General features: G+C 45.6%; 1 protein-coding gene and 1 long non-coding RNA gene across 8 annotated transcripts; one reads left to right on the plus strand and one right to left on the minus strand.

Annotated features, from left to right (window-relative positions):
* Positions 1-960: 960 nt before the first annotated feature.
* On the plus strand, positions 961-6,253 carry LOC128343456 (uncharacterized). 2 transcript variants are annotated; one of them, XR_008315541.1, is made up of 2 exons: positions 961-1,153; positions 5,839-6,253. It is a non-coding gene; the product is annotated as an uncharacterized LOC128343456 (long non-coding RNA). The 2 variants fall into 2 exon arrangements; XR_008315540.1 differs by lacking the exon at positions 961-1,153 and adding an exon at positions 5,358-5,690.
* LOC128343453 (zinc finger protein 248-like) lies at positions 3,697-19,114 on the minus strand. 6 transcript variants are annotated; one of them, XM_053292567.1, is made up of 10 exons: positions 18,785-18,824; positions 14,868-14,960; positions 11,541-11,584; positions 11,295-11,368; positions 10,273-10,383; positions 9,224-9,361; positions 8,348-8,433; positions 4,753-4,879; positions 4,406-4,513; positions 3,697-4,216 (listed from the first exon to the last, which is right to left on the minus strand). In XM_053292567.1, the coding sequence occupies exons 4-10, from the start codon at positions 11,323-11,325 to the stop codon at positions 3,933-3,935; spliced, it is 885 nt and encodes a 294-aa protein (XP_053148542.1). In that variant the 5' UTR covers positions 11,326-11,368; positions 11,541-11,584; positions 14,868-14,960; positions 18,785-18,824; the 3' UTR covers positions 3,697-3,932. The 6 variants fall into 6 exon arrangements, with proteins under 6 accessions (XP_053148542.1, XP_053148543.1, XP_053148540.1 ...); XM_053292568.1 differs by lacking the exons at positions 14,868-14,960; positions 18,785-18,824 and adding an exon at positions 18,870-19,114; XM_053292565.1 differs by lacking the exon at positions 14,868-14,960 and having other exon boundaries at positions 18,785-19,114.
* Between the last annotated feature and the right edge of the window lie 56 nt (positions 19,115-19,170).

Here is a 19,170-nt window from a genome sequence, read left to right on the forward strand (position 1 = left end):
ATCCCCATTCAGCCATAAAACTAGCTGGGTGACTCTGGGCCAGTCACTTCTCTCTCAGCCTAACCTAACCTACTTCACAGGGTTGTTGTGAAAGAGAAACTCAAGTATGTAGTACACTGCTCTGAGCTCCTCGGAGGAAGAGCAGGATATAAGTGTAATAATAATAATAATAATAATAAAGAATAAAGAAAACCTATTATCAGCCCAGTTTGTTTTTCCTGTGGTTTGAACCTTACCACAGTTCCTTGCATTTGTATGTAACACAGAAGTGTGCCTTCGTTCAAAACAAAAGCCAAAATGGTGAACAGAGCCAGCCTGACAACAAGCTTTCACTCTCCTCCTCTCTCATACACAAGTCCACAGCTCTCAAAGGGCTGTTTTCATAGTAAAGGTAAAGTGTGCTATCAAGTTGGTGTTGACTCCTGGTGCCCACAGAACCCTGTGCTTTCCTTTGGTAGAATACAGGAGAAGTTTACCATAGCCATCTCCCATGCAGTATGAAATGATGCCTTTCAGCATCTTCCTATATAGCTGCTGCCCGATATAGGTGTTTCCCATAGTCTGGGAAACATACCAGCGGGGATTTGAACCGGCAACCTCTGGCTTGCTATCAAGTCATTTCAGTGCTGCACCATTAGGTGGCTGCTCTGTTTTTGTAGTAGAAAGCCATTATGAATGAATCTGACGCAGACGCATAACTGGGGGGGGGGCAGACAGGGCACGTGCCCTAGGCGCCATTCGAGGGGCGCCAAAATTGCCACTGCCCCGCCCCCTCCCCCACAAAATTCTAGTTTCAGCAGACCTCAGGTGCTGTCTCTGCTCTGGCTAGGCGCCCGCCTGGCTGTTGCGCTGCCTGCACCCTGCTGCCATTGGCTGGAGGGAGTGGGACCTCCCTCCCCCCACTCGCGCTTGCGCATCATGTGATGTGCTTGCGTTTACTGCACGCAGCACAGTCTCGAGGGGAGGTTGCTGGCTAGAGGGCGTCTGGTGGTTTGCTACTGCGCTGCCTGCTTTGCTCTGCTTCGAGCTGCGGAGGTCGGGAGGATCATCAAGCCAAGAGGATCATTGGAGCGGCGGCACGAGCCCAGCCTTGTTTCTCTCACTGTTGCTTCTCACTCACAAGAGAAGACAAGCCTAAAGAAGCAATTCCAAGGTGTGTGTCTTCTCTCTTAAAATTCCCTTTTTACCCACCACGTGCTCGCTCCAAGCTGCGGGAGAGCAGGCACCAAAGCACAACCACTCTCAAAATGGATGTTTTCCATCCTGAGAATGAGACGGGCTGAGTGGTCAGGGGGCGGGTAGGCAGCTTAGTAAAAAGTAAACATTGGTGTGGAGGGAGTCTGATGTGGACTTGCTTAATACTGTATGACTAAGTGTTTGGCATTTGTTTTTTCCCTTTAAAAACTGGTTGGTGTTATGCATATTTGCCCATCGTCACTAGTACACAAATTGCTCCCCTAACATTGCACATACTTCCTTGGTCACTTGCAAATCCCACCGATGGCAATGATTCCCTCCCCCGCCACCAGCCACCCTTTGCACTTCTCTGCACTTAATTTAACTCTGCATTGTAAAGATGCAAAGAGGTGGCGGCGGCAGCAGCAGAGAACCTGCCTTTCTTTTCTTCCCCCTAGCCTGAGCGCAGTCCCCGGCTGGCGCGCTGCCCTGGCAAGAGAAAGAGAAAGGTGACTCGCTCGCCTTGCCTGGCCACGCCAGAAAAGCCGAAGCCCACCCCCCGGCAAGGCTGGTAGGATGCACTCAGACGGAGACCTCGCTCTCTGAGTGGGAGGGGCAGCAGATTTCCGGGCCGGGGCGTGCAGCGGTCAGAGGAAGCTCCATCCCCTCTCAGCCCCCATTGTTAAGTTAGCTGCCCAAGTCTGTGCTGCTGCTGTGCCGTCGCCGAGCTGACTGCCGAGGGAGAGGGCGTAAATGCTCGCCTGCCTGCTTGGCTCAGGGAGGAAGTTCCCAGCCCAGCAGCACAGGCAAGCATATTTGCGCCCCCTCCCTCAGCAAAGGGAGCCTTTGGGTCGTGTGGTGGAGAGAAGCTGGCAGAAGCTGTGAGTTACTGTGTGTTGTTGTCGACTTGAAGAAACGGTTGGGGCTTCTCGGTCTCTTCTTGGGCTCTCAAGCCAAGGTGTCTCTCGTCCAGGGGGAGGGGGGTGGCGTTGTGGTGGGGGCGGGTGATTTCCCCCCTCCCCGACAGCTGGAATATGTATGCTTGCAATCAGATGTAAAACAATGATGTACCAGAACAAGTGGGGGGAGAATATTGGAGGTTTCAGTTGTTAAAATCAGACCTAGCCAATTAAGAATCCATGCTGCAGACCTTCCACTATTTCATAAGAGAGCCAGTGTGGCGTAGTGGTTAGAGTGCTGGACTAGGACCAGGGAGACCCGAGTTCAAATCCCCATTCAGCCATGAGACTTGCTGGGTGACTCTGGGCCAGTCACTTCTCTCTCAGACTAACCTACTTCACAGGGTTGTTGTGAGGAGAAACTCAAGTATGTAGTACAGCTCTCTGGGCTCCTTGGAGGAAGAGCGGGATATTAAATGTAAAAAGAAATGTAAAAAAAAAAAAATGCTTGTAGTGAGACGTACTTGTAACACTCTATTCTGCAAAAGCCCAGCCTTCCACCGATTTAAAAGCCAAGAGGGTGTTTGCTCTTTTGCTTAAACATATATTCAGTTAACATAATTGTATGATGATCTGCTATACCAGTAAAATATAACTCTGGCTGCATCTTCACAACTGCAGGGATCCTGGTTAAATAGTCAGTTGGGATTAGTGAGCTCTGTGGAGCTGATTGTGAGAATCAATCCTAGTCCCACATATTTATTTCCCCACTCCTCCCTCTGTCTCTAAATCACCCAGCACAGTTCACAATTGCACTTGGACATCCGGCACCTCATGAGCCAGCGCCATGGTGTGGCAACTACACCACCCAGGACACACTAAAGGAAATTTGGGGGTCCCCAGGAGGTGTGAAAGTCCTGGACTTTGGCCCTGAAGTCTAGGGATAAGAGTGTCTCTGCTCTGCCCCCAGTCTTGGTAGGCCCACATAGGAACATAGGAAGCTGCCATATACTGGGTCAGACCATAGGTTCATCTAGCTCAGTATTAAAGCTCAGTATCGAGCTCAGATGACAACATTAGCGGGGGGGGGGAGCAATTTCAGTGCTTGCCCTAGGCGCCATTTCCCCTAGTTATGCCTCTGATCTGACAACACCCACAGACAAAATGGAGGATTATCAAATATACACCAGGCCTCAACTCTGTTTATTCAGAAAACCAGGATGATGCAGTGGCTATCAAAACCAAAGCTCTCCTCCCTTATCACTGCAAAAATGATATGCAAGTACTTGGGTTGCAATGCAGCCAAAATCAAGCACTTCTACAACTTTTTCTGTAGAAGAGTTAGGCAGGTGCTTAAATATTTCAATATTTCTTATTGAAATTGATGTGAGTTAGAAATGCTTAATTTTCAGTGCAATCCTATTCAGGAACAAGATCCCTTAATCTCTATGGAACCTATTAGTGGGTTCAATGTACATAGGATTGCAGCTTTTGGGTACAAGGTGACCTAAATATTGGCATTATTAGAAACTGTGTACAATCCTCACAACTATTACTAGCTGAGATTGTTATAAAGCTTCCTCACAGACAAACTGCCCAATAAATACTAAGGGCAAGTTCATACATTAAAGATTTTTATTACACACAAGGCTTTGATTGTTTGTAAAAATCCATAGAGATGACACAATGGTTATAGTGTTTCTTTCTCATATAGGCTTTCCGGTGGTATATAAAGTGTGACTGGTAAGCAAAACATCTTCCACACTCCAAGCATTTATAGGGTTTCTTTCCTTGTACATTCTCCTGTGCATCCAAAGACTTCCTTCCAAAGCAAAACATTTCCCACACTCCAGGCATTTATAGGGGTTCTCTCATATGAAATCTCTGATGTCTCACAAGATCTGGTTTCCAAGAGAAACATTTTCCACACTCCAAGCATTCGTGAAGTTTCCCTCCCATCACTCCCGTGTGCAGTCTCCGATGCTTTACAAGGGCCGATTTCCAAGAGAAACATTTCCCGCACTCCAGACATTTATAAGGCTTCTCTTCTCTGTGGACTCTCTGGTGTAGCTGAAGCTTGCATTTGTATGCAAAGCTTTTACCACATTCGGGGCACAAGTGATTTTTCTGGAAGTTTTCTGCTGGGGTAAGATTAAATCAAACAGAGTGAATTAACTGCAGAGTGCAGGAGAAAAGGGAATTCAGTAATCAGATTAATAAAGGGGAAGCACAAGCCGTCAAGATCCTGAGCTCATAAACAAAATGAAGGTAAAAGGAGGTCATAGTTACCAGTAATCATAAAACAAATTGCCATCCACTGGCTTACCCACCTGGGTTAGTCATGAGGGTATCATCCACGGTTTGAATGTCGGACATCCACGGTCCTTCCCCTCGTTCCAGCCGGACAATGAGCTCAGGCTTTGGGAGCAGAAATCCTCCTTGGAAATGGAGAGAGACTGTCAGGAAGCATGTGGCAGTCTCTGGCATCTCCAGGAATGACTGGGAAAGACTCCTGCCTGAAACCTGAGCTAGATGGACCAAGGGTCTGACTCAGAGAATGGAGAACATCAGGAGGAATGTGGCATTTTGTTTAATTGGGCAGGGGGCATATGTATTGCCTTTCTGTCCATGGGTAGCTCACACATTTCCATACCATGTCAGGAAAGAAGCTCCTTACCCAGGGAGGCCACATTCTCATAGTTCTCCACCATGACATCTCTGTATAAAACTCGTTGGTTTGGGTCCAGCAGAGCTGCCTGCTCCTCTGTGAAATACACGGCCACATCTTCAAACGTCACCTGTCTCTGCAAGAACAAATCACCTCATTTGGGTTCGGTTTGCAGCAACACTTTACACATTACATTTTGCTTTTGTCCATCCCTCTCCTGGAAAAAACATTTCAGCACTTTCTCTACTCATCTGTTTTTTCCTCTTGGAACTGCAGGCTAAAGGTATCCTCCTTTAAAAGCACCCTAGGAGAGTCATTTCAAAGAGAAACAACATAAAGTGGAGGACATGAGATTCTTTGTACTATATAAATTTACAGTTGATCGGTATAGTTGTAGAGATACACAGAGAGCGTTGTTACAGAAAGAGGCATCTCTAATTTATTCATGCTCCACCTTAGAACCACAAGCACTAAATACTGTGATAGACTGGTCTTATCTTTAAATGCCATTGTCTGTTCCCTCTTTCCTTCATGTAGCTGTTCGGTTTTCTTGAGCCATTATCTGGGTTTTTTTAGCCGTATCTGTTTATCTAAGCTTTGGAAACTTGGAACTCTAGGTTATTTTTGTACTAGCAAGTTTAGTCCGGGTGAACTTTATATTCTCTGTTACACTTTGTTTGATAACTTGGGACTTGTATATACAGGCGTTACGTGTCTGAGTTGTGATTTTAGAGGAGAGAGTTTGGTGTCAGGTTTTCTTAACTGTTAACATTCCAGGCAACTAACATACTGCTGAGTATGTTGTTTTTACATCATGAGGAGATCCAGCTGTTTTATGGCTCCAGTTAGAGAGTTAATGGGTTTGCATAAGAACGTTGCCAACAAATACCGTTATCTGGCTCACTTTCTGAGAGATTTCTAACGTGAAGCATCAATTTGTATCGCACGTAAGTTTGTATTATTATTATTCTGAATATTAGTGATATTATATACTTTGGAGGTTGCTAGGATATATATCCAGCATTTCATAGAAAAGATGTGTTAATTACTAGAAATATTTTGTAATGTATAATGAGATTGTTTGATATATTATAGATCTATTTGTGAAGGGAATGGTCCGAAGAAAATAATATGAAACGATCGTCACTGTTCCTGTTTCACTTTCATCTCCGATGACGTACATTACTATTCCAGTTCTACTTTTATCACTGTGACTTCGTAAATTCAGACTGCTGGCCCCATGTTACACATTCTTCGTGGACTTTGATATATTTCGAGACTGTTGTTGCCACACTTTGGCTGTTCTGGATTCTACTTCAGCCTCAATTCCACCATGGACTGCTGAGACGATGACGCAGTGAGACCATTCTCTCTCTCTCAATGGATTATATTTCTTCTATATTATGTTTTTTATGTTTATTATGTATTGGGAAAATTGGTCCAAGAACTCATGCTGGGAAATGTTTAGCCACTGCATTCTAATGTCAATATATTGTCATGTTGTTACATAGTTTCTGAGTCCATGTATGTTATTCATCAGTTGCTCCAGATTTACAGAAAGGTTTTTTCAGCAGGATCCAACAGTGATAACAGATTATTATACACATCTTTTCATATTGGTTTGACCTCCATATAGTTTTTTTTTATTTTGAATAGTTCAGTTCTAATTGATTGGCCCTTGATCATGTTTTTTTTGTTGAGTTGAGTAACTGCAGCTGTGCACTCATACCCACACCATAACATTTGATATATCACATATTAAATGGCGACATTTGTCTCTTGGCTACCTTTGAAGGAGCTCTGGGCAGCCTAGACACATTTGCCCTCATTTTATCTTCACAAGCACCCTTATCCTCACAATCTACCTTATTACTCTGGTAGGCTGAGAAATAAATGAAGTATTAAATAATACTTCAAATAATACTCAAAATAGAAAAAGTAGTTAGGGATCTGTCACAAACTGCACCAATGAGGTAGGGACAGGGACCCCGCCCACCCACTACACACTTATAGCATAGGAACCTGCTTTACATCAAGTCAGACCCTTGGTCCATCTAACCTCACGTATATACTGATGGGGTCTGATTGACTAGGAGAGGAATCTTGAGGTCGTGATGGACAGCTCATTGAAAAGGTTGACTCAGTGTGTGGCAGCTGTGAAAAAGGCAAATCCCATGCTAGGGATCATTAGGAAGTAGATTGGTGGGTGGGGGGACACCTGCTAATAATATAATGCCCCTATACAAAAATCTATGGTGCAGCCACACTTTTGAGAACTGTGTACAGTTCTACACACCATATTTCAAAAGGGACATTATAGACCTTGAGATGATGTAGAAAGAAGCAACCAATATGATCAGGGGCCTAGAGCACCTTCCTTCTGAGGCAAGGCTGCAACATCTGGGGCTTTTTAACTTAGAAAAAAAGACATCTAAAGGGGAGACATTATAGAAGTCTATAAAATTATGAATAGTTAAGAAAAAGTTCACAGATTTTCTCTCTCTCTCTCATAACACTAGAACCAAGGGTCATCGCATGAAACTGACTGCCAGGTAATTTCGGACCAACAAAAGGAAATATTATTTCACACAGCACATAATTAATATATATGGAATTCTCTGCCACAGGATGTGGTGATAGCCACCAGCCTGGATGGCTTTAAGAGGGGCTTAGGCAAATTCATGAAGGACAGGACTATCAGCGGCTACTAGTCTTGATCAGCATTCCCTCTAAGGCATTAGCACATGCCTGCGCTCACAAGTTTTTTGATGTCTGCTGAGTTAACTTTAGAACCTGCTCAGATAGAATCTGGATGGTCCCACTCTGAATATACATGCACACACACTGCCTTGATTCCCGCCCAGAACAAAACTCATTCTGCACACAGATGGAAAAAATTAGAGAGAACACTGGTCTTTATAGCTATAGGCTGTGCCCAGGCTCAGAGGCAGGATGCCTCTAAATACCAGATGTAGGCAGGGGAAAGGGCATGCCTTCACCTCTCGCCTGGGTGCTTCCCCAAGGCATCTGGTGGACCACTGTGTGAAACAGAATGCTGCACCAGATAGGCCTTGGGCCTTATCCTGCAGGGCTGTTCTTATGTTCTTAGCTAAGTATTGTCTGCACTGTCTTGCAGCAGTTCTCCAGGGTTTTCAGGCAGGAGTCCTTCCCAGCTCTACTTGGAGATGCCAGGGAGCATTACATGCAGCACTGAGATTCAGGGCGAGAGCATCTACAATGCTAAGGTCTCGGCTACCCCAAGCTCCCTTCTTGTGCTGTACAGAAGTCTGGAAGGGAGGCAAAATGAGGGGTGAGGAATCCTTGGTCTATCTAGCTCAGCTGGGGCATCCCTATTTTGCCCATCCAAGAGTTTGAAGCTGCTATTATGTCTGCCCCCTCTGAAGCTTAGTGCTGCAGATGAGGGTAATCTGGATCAGAGGATGTGCTGTTTCTCTCCAGTCCATATAAAGCTATGAAGGTAGGAGATCCTCTCCTCCTTGAATCTGTGTGTGTGTGTGTGTGTGTGTGTGTGTGTGTGTGTGTGTGTGTTGCTTTCCCCCTCCCCAACCAAAACCCACCAGCGGTTTCCCTCAGAATCTCCTACCTGAGCTGATTCTGCTGTTACACCTGTTTCCCTTCGTCTGGAAGGAGAGGACAATCCAGACTGAAACGAGGATGGCATTCTACATGCTGTGGAAACAATGCGGCCAAGCAAAAGGGAATCAGATCAAGGAGACCCCTTTAGAATTATTACATATTATCTCAGGAACTGGGAAATTGGTGATCATGTGCCATGAAAGGCATTGTATTTACCAGAATCCAAGACTAGGTTTTTTGGGTAAATAATGTATAACCTATATTCAACTCTATTTTTTTAATGGAATCATCTCAAATTCAGAATAGTCTACTATTCAGGTAAATACAGGTAGAATAAAATGCTATAGCCATCTTTGTGTTTTTTAAGCTTTTAAAACGCCATTGCAAATTTGGCGGCTGCAGCCAGGACCATAAAAGAACAACACACTGAAAGCTGACTGTATTGCAAGGCTATCACAATTTCCCCATCTCTAGAAGCGTAGACCTTGTCAAAAAACCACAATAATCATTCCCCGCCCTCCCCGATGCTCTTGACCACCCCAGCTGGCTGATGTGCTAATATGCTGTCTGACGAGCAGTAGTGTGGCTCTGCTTACACATTTAGCACAAGAGCAGGAAGTGCAAGAGAACAGCAAGAATACAGCTGACTTCTATGCCATAGCTAGGCCAATGGGCCTTTTTTATGCTGTCCAGATGCACCATCAACCATCCCTCCCTATGGCATGGGCTGGTTTCCCATGCTTGATGCACTGTTCCTTCCTGGCAAAGTGTGATGGGCAGTAAACACACCGGCAATCAACACACAGGCAATCAATAGAAGAAATCCAAAACTTATTCTGAATAAATCCTTATGCAACCCAAGTAGAGTGAACCCATCCATCACCTGACTGGACAGCTGGCAGAGTCCAATTTTCCTGAGATGTTTGATGATCTGGGGTCCCTGGGTTCTCTACTTGTTCCAGCTTTTTCTCCAGAGCAGGAGGGTTGGTCAGAAGCAAGATATAAGAGGAATCGCTGAGGACTGATATTTCAATCCAAAGTAATGGCAAGGGGGGTGGGAGAGAGCGAGACAGAACACATTTTTATATGCATTTGAAAACAAATCAATCATACCAGTAAATAAATAATATGTAATGGCACATCAGGGAAATGACTTGACTAGCAAGCCACAGGTTGCCGGTTCAAATCCCCACTGGTATGTTTCCCAGACTATGGGAAACACCTTTACTGGGCTGCAGCAATACAGGAAGATGCTGAAAGGCATCATCTCCTACTGCATGGGAGATGGCAATGGTAAACTCTTCCTGTAGTGTACCAAAGACAACCACGGGGCTCTGTGGTCGCCAGGAATCGACACCGACCTGACAGCACACATTACCTTTACTGAACTTAGAATGACTAATATTCGCTTTTCCATTCCCTTTGCTGAATTCTAAAGCCAGAAACGGTTGAATGTAAGAGGTTTCCCACAGGGTAGAGAGAAGGTCTGCTTTCACCATTTTAAGACATAAGGGATCTAGCTCATTGAGAGAGCACCTGCTTTGCACGCAGAAGTCCCTGGATGCCATCAATGACCTTCCAGTAGGGCTGGGAAAAGACCCTTGTCTTGATCCCTAGAAAGCTGTTGCTGGTCAGTGTTGACAATACTGAACTAGACAGACAGACTCTGTGTAAGTCAGTTTCATATATATGATGTTCTGCCACTTCTCAACACACTTGCAAGCATCTCTGTGTTGCAAGGGCTGCTGCCTTCCTTTTTGAAGAAACCCAAGCTGGCTACCAAGCTGCATTCTGGGTCCAAAACTGCACTTTGCGCATTTCTGCTCTCTTGCAGAATTGGGTTACACACACACAGTTCTGGGAGTGTAGTTCCACAGTGAGGAATCCATTAAGTGACTGTGTGAGTACAACTGGTTTTGGTTGATCCCTCACCTGAGCTGGTGTCAGAGATCTCCTTTTGGTTCAAGCCCTGAAAAATTGGCACCCATGGCAATTGTCTACCTTGCATCCAGGTCAGGAGAAACGGCTTCGGAATGAGAAACCCTTGTCAAGAAAGAAGAGAGAGAGAATGACAGAAGGGACTCGGAAGAACACCCCAAACCCTCCCTAGAAAACACAAACAAAACCTCCTCCCAAGAACACCCAGAAGCCAACACAAACTTGGAGAAGAAGCCATTGCTCAGGAGCAGAAGATTTCAGGATAAAGAACATTAACATTAATAAAGAATTCTCCATTATATCATAATTTCCCAATTAAAATCAAATTCAATTAGTTGAGGAAGTCAGTGAAGTCATGTGATTTATAATCATTCGTTTAAAAATGGCCAACATCCAGTGGTGCAGTTGCAAATTCAGGAGTGCAGAGGGCGCTCTCTATGACAGCCCCCATGGCTATGCCCACCCCAACAGCCAGAGAAGCTGAGAAGTACCAAGGCTCCAGCGCTCCGTCCCTGCACGTCCAGCCCCTTGCCAACATCCTAACAATTATGGAACTATAGAGTTGAGAAACGTATCCAACATGTCTTCCCTTGCTCCTTGGGCCTTCACTTTCTTCCCTTCCCTCCGCCTCACCCTCTGTGTCCAAACTGACTGTAGAAAATGTAAACATGTTCAACTTGTTTGGGTACTCTGACTTCCTCTCATGTTTTCCGCAGAAATGAAATCGGGGAATGTTGTACCGTTTTTACATCTCAGAGTCACAATAATCAAATAAACGTTTGACTAGAGGCAATTAGCCCCACTACTATTCTCTTTGGGACTGGGAATACTGTAAATCTTTTTTCTTGTTATTCTGGGAAGAATAACACATCATGCACATTGATGTTGCTATTGAAATAATAGCACGTTTAAACAATTTAACTGGACCTCTTCCAGTCCTTCACATTTTCAGGAGGGCAGTATTACTAAAGCCAGGAACTGGCAGCTCTTAGCAAATGAGAAAGCAAGTCCCTTACCTGACAAGGGCGCATTCCCACAATTCTCCATGATGGCATCACTCTTCAAGAAACCTTTGCAAGGTCACTGGATCCTGCAAAGACAAAGAAAATTCCCCCAACCCCCTTAAGGGACTTAACAACAGACAAGGAACGGAACAAAGAAGCCTCCGCAGTCTCAACTACAGAGGCAATTAATCTCTTACACTTTTACTTCCCCTTCCCATCCCTTTCTGTTAAAAAAAGAAATCTGTTCCATGCACTTACCTGGACTGAAAATGGGTTCTGCAATATCTTCACATGAACAGAACCTAATGAATCATAAGAAAAAGTACATATAAACATTTGAGCATATGTGTTCTGAGTACTTGCAGAAACATGCAGAATTAATCCCCCTACAGAATTAATCCCCCCACAAAACAATTTTGAGCTGGTGGAGGCCTCCATTGCTGGGAGCTCTCCAGAGCTCATTTTTACGCAGAGCTCTCCAGAGCTCATTTCTAGGCAGGCAGCCCTCGCTGCTGGGATAACACTCATTTAGCTTCCTCAAAATAAAAATTACCCCAGCAGCGAGGGCTGCCTGCCTAGAAATGAGCTCTGGAGAGCTCCCAGCAATGGAGGCCTCTACCAGCTCAAAATTGTTTTTTGGGGGGGGATTAATTCCTCATGGACCAGCACAGACCGGCACTCATCTGCTCACAGACCGGTACCTGTCCACGGACCGGTGGTTGAGAAACACTGCTCTAGATCAGTGTTTCTCAACAGCCGGTCTGCGGACCGGCAGCGGTCCGCGGAGGCTTGAGTGCCGGTCCGCGACTAGGAAGGCAGGGCTCCAAACTGAATACGCTTGTTTTTCTATCCGCTTTTCTCTCCGCTGTAAAAGTTTTTCTCTCCCCGGAAATTCCGAGGCTCCTGGAGCGTCAGTGGCCAATAGGGGTGGAGCAGGCGCGGGGCTTGTGCCGAGGCGGGAAGATAGCCCAGTCAGTGAGTGAGTGAGTGGAGAAATTGGGTGGTTGCTGGAAGGTGGTTTTTTGAGATCTTTGGAGGTGAGCTGCTTAAACTTACTGGGCTAAAAATAAGTGAGGTGCTGAGGCTGTGAGTGTTTGCTTTGACCAACTGCAGGGGGGGTATATTTAGGAGGGCGGGAGGGTTTACTTACCCCTCCCTGCCGCTTTCTCGCTTGTCGCCCACATGGCCAGATCAAGGCCCAGAATTGGCAGTCTGGGCCCAAATCGGCCCAGACTGCCACCGCCACCGACCGCCCACCCAGCTGCCCCCACAGAAGCTAAAGAAGCCGCCGCCGCCCCCACACGACCGAAGACGGCGAAATAGGCCCAAACTACTGCCTGCCCCAAACAACTGCCGCGGCTGCAGCCGCCGCCCAGCCGCCCCCACAAAGGCCCAATTTCAGGCCAAAGAAGCTGCCGCCGCCGCCCCCACATGGCCGAAGACGGGCCAAATCGGCCCAAAACTACTTGAAGAAGCTGCCACTGAGATTGCGGTTTTTTCCCCTCTGTGCTGCCAGGGGGATGCTTGGCGCCTGACTGTGCCTGTGCCGCCACCGTCGACTGCTTCTCCTGCTCTTCAACTATCGGGGACTCACGCGAGGGAGTGGAGAGCAGAGCATTGAGGATAAATAAGCCAGTAGTGCTGTGCATGGCCACAGAGTTGGGATGCTGCACAGAAACACTGACCTGCAAACGGAGGCAGTCCCCGGATCCCATCCCATCCCCCCCCCCCCGGGAAAATGGCCCTGTTCCAAGTTTCTTCGCTCCGCACTCGACAAAAGTTGCTCCCAAAGTGCCACTCCTTAATCTGGCTTTCCCTGGCGCAGACTCCTCACCCTGACTCCGCTCTTTGCGGGCTTTCTTCCCTCGGCCCTGCCCAATCCCTGCCTCTTGTTGCTCCCTCGCTTCTCTGCCCTCAAACCCCACTCCGACCTGCTAGCCTCTCCCTTTCGCCCGCCCGCGCTCGCTCTTACTCCTCCTAGCCGCTTCTTCTGTTCCAGCCCTTTCTCTGTTTTGGCGACACCTCGCTTCCCTCTTCTTCCGCTACAACTCTGAGTCTCCTGCAACTTTTCTTTTGCAGTCCCACGTTACGTGGGCTTAAATAAGCCAGCAGTGCTGTGCATGGCCACAGAGTTGGGATGCTGCACAGAAGCACTGGCCTGCAAACAGAGGCAGTCCCCGGATCCCATCCCATCCGCCCCCCACGAAAATGGCCCCGTTCCATCTCCGAGCCGCGCGGTCTGAGGGCTGCGCAGACCTGCTGCGCCTCATAAAGGAGCTTGCTAGATATGAAGAAATGGAGGATCAAGTAGTACTGACTGGGAAAGATCTGCTTGCTTGAGGATGGCTTTGGAGAACACCCTTTCTACCACTGTCTTGTTGCAGAAGTACCAAAAGTTTGTCATCTCTTTGCCATTCACAAATACAGCCCCAATATTGCTTTTGGGAGAAAGTAATGCAAGCATTCAAATAGTGCTTGAATGTGTTCTATTTTAATGATTCTTTTTTTATATGCATGTACTAAGAGTCTCCTTGGAATTTGGGAATGCATACTTTCCAGTAAGCAGACATGGCTCTTATTTATGGCTACATGGAAAGGAAGAATATTGTTGGTTTTCATACCAAGGTTTTATTTTGAATATCTCATTATCAGACTTTTTCCTCTGCTCCTAAAATATTTGAATATAATGTTCACATTAACATTGTGTGCATTTTGATATGTAAATAGTATGTAAATAAAATACAGTTTATTGTTTAACAAATTTTATTTTATGACATTATTTAATTTCTTAATTAATTTCTTGTGTAAATAGTATGTAAATAAAATAGTTTATTGTTTAACAAATTTTATTTTATGACATTATTTTAATTGCAAGTTAATTGCAAGTAGATGCAAGTTTTGGACCGGTATAAAGTCTTAGATATATAAAATAAAATTAAACTTGAAACCCCTCTACTAACTGCTGGTCCGGGAAACTGCACACAAAGAATGTAGCGGTCCTTGACACTCTGCACAAATGATTTAGCGGTCCTTGAGTCCAAAAAGGTTGAGAAACACTGCTCTAGATGATCCTAACAGGCAGAGGGACTCATGATGATGAAGACATTCACTTAAATACTCCAGGCCAAAGCTGTTTAGGACTTTATAGGTAATAACCAGCACCTTGTATTTTGCCCGGAAATGTATCAGCAGCCAGTGTAGTTTTTTCAACATAGGAGTAATATGGTCTCTCCTAAATGACACAGATACCAACTTGGCTGCCACATTCTGGACCAAGTGTAGTTTCTTGACTATGTACAAAGGCAGACCCACATAGAGTGCATTGCAGTAATCCAGCCTAGAAGTTACCAGCATATGTACCATTGTTTTGAGGTCGTTCATCTCAAGAAACAGAAGCAGCTGGCATATCAGCCCAAGTTGATAAAAAACACCTCAGGCCAACGCCTCAACCTGGGACACCAGGGAGAGGTTCAGAGCCAGAAGCACCCCCAGACTGCGTATATGTTACTTCCGGGGGAGTGTGACCCCATCTAGAACTAGCAGAATGAAATCGTCACCTGAATTCTGACTCTGGACAATAAGTACCTCTGTCTTATGTGGATTCAGCCTCAGCTTGTTATCCCTCATCCAGCCCATTACTGCCGCCAAGAAGGCATTTACGGAGGTTATGCCTTCTCCCTACGAGGTTGACATGGAGAAAGAGATTTGAGTGTCATCAGCATATTGATAACACCCTGTACCAAATCCTTTGATAATCTCTCCCAGCGATTTCATGTAGATGTTAAACAATATTGGAGACAATATGGACCCCTGAGGGACACCAGAGGAATGTTCAGATTTGGAAGAACAACAGTCTCCAAGAGACACCATCTGGAATCTGCCTGTGAGGTAGGAGCGGAACCACGACAAAGCAATGCCTCTCGCCCCCAATCCCCTCAGACGTTACAGAAGGATACTATGGCCGATAGTACTGAAAGCTGCCAAGAGGTCCAAAAGAACCAACAGAATCACACTACCTCTGTCAATTCCCAATTGGAGATCATCCATCAGGCCAACCAAGGCAGTCTCCACCCCAGAGCCCACCCCAAAGCCGGTTTGAAATGGGTCTAGATGTTCCGTTTCCCCCAAGTCCACCTGGAGCTGGGAGGCCACTACCTTCTCTATCACCTTGCCCAGCCATGGAAGGTTGGAAACTGGCCTGTAGTTGCTTAACTCTGAGGGATCCAAGGCAGGCTTCCTCAGAAGAGGTCTAATGATGGCCTCCTTAAGAAAAGGAGGCATCCTGTCCTCCCTCAGAGAAGCATTTATAATTTCTACCAGGCCCTCTACAGGTACAACAGCCTCCACGCCAGATAGTATAAGCCATGTTGGGTAAGAGTTAAGAGGGCAGGTGGTAGGCCACACCATTCCGAGCAACTTGTCCACATCCTCAGGAGTCAAACTGAAACTGAGCCAGAGTCATCACATAAGAGGAGCCGGTGGACACCATGCGATACTGTAACAATTGTGGAGTTTGAATCTAAGTCGGCCCAAATAAAAGAGAGAGTTAGTCCACAAAAAATCTCATTTAAAATGTCACAGCGAGTAACTGTTGGTTCCAAGTACCGATTCAAGGTAGATGGGGAAGGCGCACACGTATATACCCATTGGCAAGAGAACATCTCCTACTATAAGGCCATTAAAAAGAAACTCTAGATAGTGTCTGAAACATGCAAAATACTTTGGTATCAGAAGTGATGTTCAAAAATTCTGATAATGTTCCCAACATTTTTTGCACGTTTCAGACACTAGTAGAGGTTATCTTGCCAGTGGGTATATACAATATTAACTTGGAAATCTGCTTATGGCTGCAATCATTGAAAAAGTGGCACGGTGCCCGTTTCCATTACCCTTGGAAATGCCCTTATGCCAGTAAAATAATCATCACTTCTGAAGGCACATCACCAATATGCAGAAAACATTCTGTCTTGTTCCAAGCATTGGCTGGATGGGAGACCGCTCAGGAACCAGAAGCAAGGTGCTCTGACCTCCCTCAGGAAGAGGGAACATGTGTGAGGAGTTATTTCTCTTCCAGTCCCCTTTGGGCTTACTGCTAGGCCACTGGGAGGACACGTCTGACCCTGAGTGATTATAACGGAACCCCATACAAATGCAGCCAGGCCTAAATGTCTAAACACCTTGTTTTATTACTGGAGTTCAGTGATGCAGCACCAATATTATATTTTCCTATTTCATTCCTGTGAATTCTTTTTTTTTTTTTAAGGTCAGCATATCCTAACATGCTTAATACATTAGTGTTTTCCGAAACCTACTCTCGTCTGAATTAACACCATCCTGGTTTTCTCTAAATCCAGGAAACTCTATAAATGGGTAATAAATCAGAACCACATTGAGCAGGTTTACAACTATAAATATTTAGGCATATCATTTCAATATAATCTAAATTGGAAAACTCAAAGGCTGTCTTCAATTCACAAAGCCCGCAATACCCTCAGTGCCTTTTTGTGATTTTACTACTCTAAAGGGGGCCAGTTTGTTCCCATGGCACTCCAGGTATTTCGTGCTAAGATCGTGGCCCAGCTACTTTTTGGAGTTTCGCTATGGATCCAGGGTGTAACAGCTGAACTGGAGAGAGTACAGTCTATTTTTCTGAGAGCAATTTTTGCAGTGCCTAGATGTGTGCCTTATTCTGCTCTATGTTTGGAATCTGGGTCTTTCTCTATTGTCTGTAAAGCCTGGGAGCTTACTTTCACTAGATGGAGTAAACTCTGTTCTGAGATTCAGGAATTTTCTTTTTTCCAACATCTATGGGTGGATTCTTATCCTAACCCCTGGCTAACATTTGTAAATAATAAAATTATTCAACTGGGCCTTTCTCCTTCAGAACTCCTCACTTGGGAATATAATAAGGTGAAGGAAATATTATTTCTCCGGTTGCATATTGAACGGCAGGAACTTAGGTCTTCGGCCAATAGGACTTGCTCCCCTTTACATTTTGGGATTCTGCCACCCTGGGGAGATAGAGGTGCTAGTTATTTGACAACGCTACATTTTTCCAAATTTCGGGCTGCATTTGCCCGGGCCCGGTTCAATGTGTTACCCTCTTCTCTTTTGGATCGGAGGTTTGCAAAAGATAATCCTGTTGCAGTTTTCTGCCCTTGTGGCGTTGGCCTTCTGGAAACTGTCACCCATGTGTTGTTGTACTGCTCGTTGTATCGGGATGCTAGAGAAGAGCTCATTTCCCCTTTGTTACTTAAATTTCCCGGAAGGTGTGATCTCTTTTATACTTATTACTGCTTCGCGGATTCGAGCCCTGGGACTACAGCAGTTGTGGCTAAATTTTTCTATATTGCCATTAGGTTGAGGTCCCTATTAAGTGCCTAACTGCGAGAGCTGTCTGTTGTTTTTAAATCATTTATTATTATTGATTGTAATCTGTCATCTTGTGTTTTAGCATTGTTTTATTGACGTACTGTGTATATTTGTTACTACCATTTTTGATGGCCAATGGCCGTAATAAAACTGATGATGATAAATTAACACCAACAGAGTCAAACCATTACTTAGAAATGTGCAGTGTCATGACTGGAAAATTATTATTCCAACACGGAGACTGGATGGTCCTTCCACCAAGCAAGATATGCACAGAATAAACATTGGCTTCCTTCAATTATTCCAAAGCACTCTGTGCTGTAGAAATGGTGAAACGGGCATAACTGACTTGCCACCCAGTTTGCTGTTCATCCCACCTTGCCTCTTTCTGCATATTAACAACGAAGAGACCCCAATAGGGATAACCTTCCCTTCCTGCCACAATACCATCTCCACCCTTTCTTCAGTTCCACTACCTTTGCTTCTTATCCCCCTTTTTCCTAACCTCCTCCTGCCTGCTGCAGACATACAAAAGCATAGTCATCATTTTCTTCTACCACTCTATAGTGAAATATGCAAAACTAAGGCAGACTTGACCACTTTCAATGGCATAGCCGGGAAATGCTTGACTAACAAGCAGAAGGTTGTCAGTTCGAATCCCCACTGGTATGTTTCCCAGACTATGGGAAACACCTTTATCAGGCAACAGTGATATAGGAAGATGCTGAAAGGCATCATCCCATCCCGCATGGAAAGAGGCAATGGTAAACCCCTCCTGTAGTCTTCCAAAGACAACCACAGGGCTCTGTGGGTGCCAGGTGTCGAAACAGACTTGATGGCACAACTCTACCATCTTAATCTTAAGGCAGGCTCACACAAGAAAGCTGCCTCCACCACTACACAATGGGGCTTTAGCTCAGTGGCAGAGCATATGCTTTGCAGGCAGAGAAGCCCAGGTCCAATCTCTAGCAGGGACAGGCCTGGAGAAAGACACCCTACCTGACCTCCTGCAGAACTGCTGCCAGTCTCCATAGTCAATATTGACCTAGGCGAACCAACTATTTGACAGCAGCACTGGATCCTCCAAAAAACGATCCTGCCCGCGCGCCACGTACTCTTGTTCTCCTCACCAGCAACTGCATACTCTGGGATTCCGATGTTTCAGCAAGCAGCTTTCGCGCCACTCACTCGCACGGCCCACCCTCCCACCCGAACCTCTTTGTCTCTATCCCGAGAGGTCCCACGCAGCGCAGACACTTCCGAATCTTTACTCCACAGCAATCGCCCAGTCAACGATGCCAGCCAATCCGATACCAGAATCTTACGAGGCCCAATAGCTAGAGGGATGTTTAATACGGCTCGGTCCTTCCTTCCTCTCATGGTGTGGGGGTGTGTGGCTTCTGGGAACTGTAGTCCTCTCTTCCATTCCAAAAAGTTACTCTCCTCCCCCACCTACTGGTCGCATTAGGGAAAACAGGGGAAATATCCCAAAGAAGAAGAAGAAGCTGGTTTCCTT

This window comes from Hemicordylus capensis, chromosome 2 (genome assembly GCF_027244095.1).
Source record: "Hemicordylus capensis ecotype Gifberg chromosome 2, rHemCap1.1.pri, whole genome shotgun sequence".
In the NCBI taxonomy this organism is placed as follows: Eukaryota; Metazoa; Chordata; class Lepidosauria; order Squamata; family Cordylidae; genus Hemicordylus; species Hemicordylus capensis.

Coding starts and splice junctions, on each gene's coding strand:
- LOC128343453 (XM_053292568.1), bottom strand. CDS start 11,325: ATGGAGAATTGTGGGAATGCGCCCTTGTCAG. Junction 9,362..10,272: donor GATCTCTGACACCAGCTCAG/GTGAGGGATCAA, acceptor TTGAAATATCAG/TCCTCAGCGATTCCTCTTAT. Junction 4,514..4,752: donor TGAGAATGTGGCCTCCCTGG/GTAAGGAGCTTC, acceptor TCCATTTCCAAG/GAGGATTTCTGCTCCCAAAG.